Raw genomic sequence first — 5,212 nt, 5'->3', positions numbered from 1 at the left:
GTCATTTTATAATAAGGTCTTATTAATTTTATTATTTTAGGACACTTTAGATGAGTTTTAGGGGTCCTAAATAGTAATAATATGAATTAATAGAACACTTCAAATTGTAGATGCTACAAAATGACTTTATAAAACATTAATTGTTGTTTGTCTTAATAGTTGTAATGTAAAAGGACACTTGTAAAAAAGTTTTACGGTAGAATACTTTGAATATACATTATGAAATTGATGTCCTAAAAACACATTATAATAAGATGGTTAAGTTTTTGAAGTCCTAATTATCATATGTGATCCATCCTAAATCAGATACTAGGATCTAATTTAGGAATTGAGTGTAATAAGGGATGGATGGTGGTGTTGATAATGTTTTTGGGACCTTATGATCGTCTTTCACTTAGATTCACGTGATCAATCACTATGTCCCGGTCTTGATTGCATTACCTTGGCTCGATTATGATTGATACTTGGGCGTATTCACAAGTGAATCATAAAGACCAGAGCAATTGTACAGAATCAACAACCTAAAATGAGACGCCAAGCTCCCTATTTATAGGTTTAGGATGTCCGTGGAATCAATGTTCGCGCAGAGTTAGCAGATCTGCAATGTTTATGCGGGACATCTTCACAATCTTTCTTTATGCGGGCTTCCGATGTTTTAGCGCATTTGGCAGTTTATTGTTTGCCTTCGCGGTTCTATTTGTACTTGTATTTGAGTTGTCTTTTGCACTTAAAATATACATATATATGCCTATATATATGATCAATATGATTACATAAGACTCTTAAATTATGGTTGTTAAAAATAAATTTTTTAAGACATATAACTTGTTAGTGTCTCATTATGTGATTTCTTAATTGAATACTTATTACTAAGGTCATATTAAAAGGTGACACATATTAGTATATTTGCTATTTAAGTCGTATTATTTTATTTTTGTTATAAAACTTAGTTTAAGTAATATATAATTGATCTTACCTCCTCCAAACTCACTTTTGTGAAATTAAATTTTATTGTTATTGTAGTAGAAACTCATGTAATCTACATTGAGAATCTTAAATAAGTCTTTGTAATTTTTTGTTGTAATTCATGTTTTCCTCTCTCCCTAGCTTGTTTTAATGATCTCTTTCATCTTTGATGTTAGTGCCTCACTTAACAAGAGAAATAGTATTAACAAATATCTTCCTAAATTACCAAGTACTAGTGTTTTGTTTCCAACGACCATTTACAACTTAGAAGAAAACAGATAAATAACTTGAGGTTAAAATGAAAATTTTATAAACTTGAGGGGTTTATAATATCAACTAAATTTCACTATATTACTTTTAGGTTTTCTTGTGTGCGAAGTGTGACTTCGAAGAACACATACACATCAAAGAAAAGATCCAGTTAAACCCAAAATGGTAAGCAATTTAGTGAGATAGTACAATCAATTCTAACATAACGTGATCTATGATTAAAATTAATTTATCATTTCTAATTTCATTTTCTTTTATAAAGGCTCAATCAGCAAAACCTATTTCAAGCCCGGTACCGGATGTTTGGTATCCATCGCTAGCTGTGCTCATGCTGGCAATCGGTCTTGTTATCACTGCCTCTTTCTTCATGTAAGTGGATCTAATTCATAATTTTACTGTCTTTAATGTTACCCTAAATTGAATTAATGTATAACTGGTTGAATGTTTCTGTACAATTTGATTGTGTTTTAGTATTTAGTGTAAACTTACAACAACAACAACAACAATACCCAACCTTGCACATGCGAGGTATAGGGGAGGTGAGGCGTAGACAATCCTTCCTCGTAGCCTAGACTAGAAGAGAACTCGTCTCTCTAACCACGAGTTGAGCAAAATTCTCCACCCACCGGAAGAGAAAGCCATCCCCTCCCTAATTTAGAGTAGAGAGATTGCTGACCTCTGGCTAAAAAAAAGGCTAGAAAAATAAAATATAGAAAGTAAAAAAAACGGACGCCATGAAAATGGTGGATCAAATTTCCATGGGTTTGAAAGCTGCCTGAAAATTAATTTAGGCTCTAAGCGGCAGTCTAAGTCGCCAATAAATCGACGCTTGTTGTTGCCTCGATTATTAGAGCCAAAAACCAATGAAAACACAACTCGAAAGGCGTGCCAGGTGGAAGTTGTTGCGCAAGCAAAGAGCCAACCACTGGTAACAAACCAAACACCACTCATGCACCTTTACGGTAGACATCTCCGAAACCACACAACTAGAAGGACACCAACCAAGCTCATGAGCAAAGAAGGTCGTCCTCATCCGTAATAGCCCCAAGATGCACCGAACGATGCGAAGCACCTAATAATACAAACTTACTATCTATCTATTCCTGATACAAGATGCAATTTTTATCATTCACAAATGGTGCTCGTTTTCAAATATAAGTATTTGGGAATATAAAATGCTAAATGAAGAGTAATTTAATTGTGTGTGGTGGTTAAGGAAAATAGATTGCTAAATGAAGGTTTTTGCTATGGTGAGTAATATACATTATAGATATAGATGGATGTGTAGGCGTTGTAGCATAAAACATAAACTTTGTTATTCTTATTATGAAAATTTGACTGTATTATGTTTTAATCTAATGATTTCTCGGAAACTAAATGGTCTTGCAAGTTTGATAATGTGCAAATTACCATAAAGGAATCCGAACTGAAATGACGCCAACTGATTAGTTTAAGTTTGGTTTTGAAAAATACGGACAAGTTTTGTAAAAAATAAAAAAAACTTAACTTCACTCAAGTCATCTATCTATAAATAAGTGAACTTTCACTCCATTTGTTTTATGCTAATTCCATGCTCCAATCTGCAACTATCCTCCTATCTTTTCAGTATTAAATTTTAATTTTATTTTTCAGGGGAGGGAAGTTAGCATAATACCCCTACATTGACAAATTTACGGAGTTTATGATAACTACTTAATTTAGCAGTTTTCTTAAATATGAATAAATGATAACTACATTGAACTCTATAATAAGTATTAGATAATTTGATTTCATTTATGCAACGGATAGCCATAAGGCTTTAGATTAGTACGTTTGATGATGTATTTGGAATGATCATGTCAACTTTCCCTTCCTTTATAAGCTTATTTAAGTTGTTCATATGACTATTAAGTCTTATGACGTACTATGAACCTTGAACTTTGCATGATGCTCTTGTCATTGAATCACGTTGGTTCGATTTTGATTTAATGTGAAGTTATTCGGCGAACTCCGTTGGTTGTTTCTAGTACAGACTCATTCTTATCCGTTTAGCTGTGTATGGTTAATCATACAACTGAGATATATCATACATGTCTATAAATCTTGTAGTGCTTGTTGATATATATGGACACATTTTACTATTACTTTCACAGTTATTATTAGACTTCTATTTAAAAGAAATGACAAACAAAAAATATGTAAAAGAAACCACATCAGGGAATATTACATATTAATATTAATATGATTCTGAATAGAAGAATATTTTCATTAAGACATACATCTGGCTTATTATCAAGACAAAGATCCAAAGGAACTATTCACATTGTGAATTTGGCAATGATAGAGTTCTATATAATAAACTTTCAATGCTTGGAAAAATCCAAACAAAACAGAAGCATTATGAATGTTTAAATTGCTTAATAGATTGTGATCGATGATAAAGATTCTATATATTGCATCTAATTGTGTTTAAACTTGTCGGTTTATTGTGTTTTGGTGTATGATAACATTTAATTGTGCAGTTATGAAGCAACCTCTTCTAAGAAAAGTCGTAGTCTTGCTAAAGAACTTGTAACAGGGGCAGTGGCATCTGTCTTTTTGGTACGTCACTTGTTGAATGTTATATTTTTTTATTGAATGATTTAATCAGATATTCTAAATTGGGTGGTTTGGCTAACGAGTATAAAACGATTGATTCTAAACTGATAATCTTCAATGCAGGCCAGATTTGATTCTTTAAAAGAAATTGTTTTTAGATAAATAATTATTGGGTCAAATTGATGACATATATCTTATTATATACTCGTATTATCTTAACATCTTTTTTAATATAATGAGTTTAAAGATTTTATGCACCAAAAGTCTTTTGGACGACTATCAACATGCTTAATCAATCTGAATCGGATAGATATAAAACATGGCCTAGATTGACCCATTTGTAAGTGAATGAGTTCAAATGGCCACCTGTGTAAATTCTGATGTATTTATCATCTGGTTTGAGTGATGCAGGGTTTTGGATCCTTGTTCTTGCTCCTTGCCTCTGGCGTTTATGTCTGATTAGTCTTTGAGCCTGATCTAAGGTTGGATCATGTATTGCAACACAGTTAAGTTGGAACGTAGTTGCTAAAAATGACAACATTTTGAACTGCATTATATGTTTTTTACTGAGTCGCCTTGGAATTCTATGGCGCTATATATTAAAGAGAAGTTGGTGATGTTTCGCCTTCATATGTTTCCAACCGTGGATGCTGAAACTAATAGACTAGACTAAACTAGAATAATTAGCCTTAAAACCAAGCACTTAATCGATAACCGATCAGAAATGCATGATGTTGGCTCAGTCAATCTAAAAAAAGCTTTATGGCGTGTTTGATAAAACTAAATGATTCAGAATCTGAATGGTTCACAACCTCTGAATAAAATTTGTTTTGAATGAAAATAAACTGTTTGATAATCATTTTAAATGAACGATATGAATCAAGTAAATTACCTTATTAATGTGTCATATAAATAAAAAAATACAATATATCTGTTGATTAAACGTTCTGGATATGATTTGAGAAGGATATTACATAAAAATTAGGTGCTTAATTGTTAACAGAGAGTCTTACTTTCAATGGTTAAACACTGAATTTTAAACCACTCATTACCATATTTCATTCACAGGTCAGAAATAAACACGTTGAATGTTGGATGATTTTAGCATTCAACGATGAATCATTCCATTAAGAGACAAACAAACGCACCCTTAGAATTTTTGTTATGCCGTGCGAAAACGTTTTAAAAAAGGCTTTTGTATCAATGAAAAATAATGGAGTAATAAAAAAGAGATGATGCAATAGATTTAAGTTTACAATTATTCTTGTGATGATGATGATAGTTCACCTTTACCCTAGCTCTCTTCAACATTCAAGTATTAAAGATGGTAAAAACTAAAAAGCTAAAACCTAGAGGTTGTGTGTTTAAATTTTAATATGAAAAAATTCTTGAAATAATA

General features: G+C 31.8%; 1 protein-coding gene across 1 annotated transcript; it reads left to right on the top strand.

The window, feature by feature from the left end:
• Positions 1-1,398: 1,398 nt before the first annotated feature.
• On the top strand, positions 1,399-4,443 carry LOC139870764 (uncharacterized). The gene is made up of 4 exons (XM_071858543.1): positions 1,399-1,413; positions 1,499-1,605; positions 3,738-3,816; positions 4,225-4,443. The coding sequence occupies exons 1-4, from the start codon at positions 1,399-1,401 to the stop codon at positions 4,270-4,272; spliced, it is 249 nt and encodes an 82-aa protein (XP_071714644.1). The 3' UTR covers positions 4,273-4,443.
• Positions 4,444-5,212: the final 769 nt, after the last annotated feature.

This window comes from Rutidosis leptorrhynchoides, chromosome 10, assembly GCF_046630445.1.
Source record: "Rutidosis leptorrhynchoides isolate AG116_Rl617_1_P2 chromosome 10, CSIRO_AGI_Rlap_v1, whole genome shotgun sequence".
NCBI lineage: Eukaryota > Viridiplantae > Streptophyta > Magnoliopsida > Asterales > Asteraceae > Rutidosis > Rutidosis leptorrhynchoides.
This window is presented reverse-complemented; position numbering and strand designations above follow the sequence as displayed.

Bases quoted from the DNA above. Each gene is read 5' to 3' on its own strand.
- LOC139870764 (XM_071858543.1), top strand. The intron at 1,606-3,737 runs GTAAGTGGATCT...TTAATTGTGCAG, and splicing joins ATCACTGCCTCTTTCTTCAT to TTATGAAGCAACCTCTTCTA. The intron at 3,817-4,224 runs GTACGTCACTTG...TGAGTGATGCAG, and splicing joins CAGTGGCATCTGTCTTTTTG to GGTTTTGGATCCTTGTTCTT.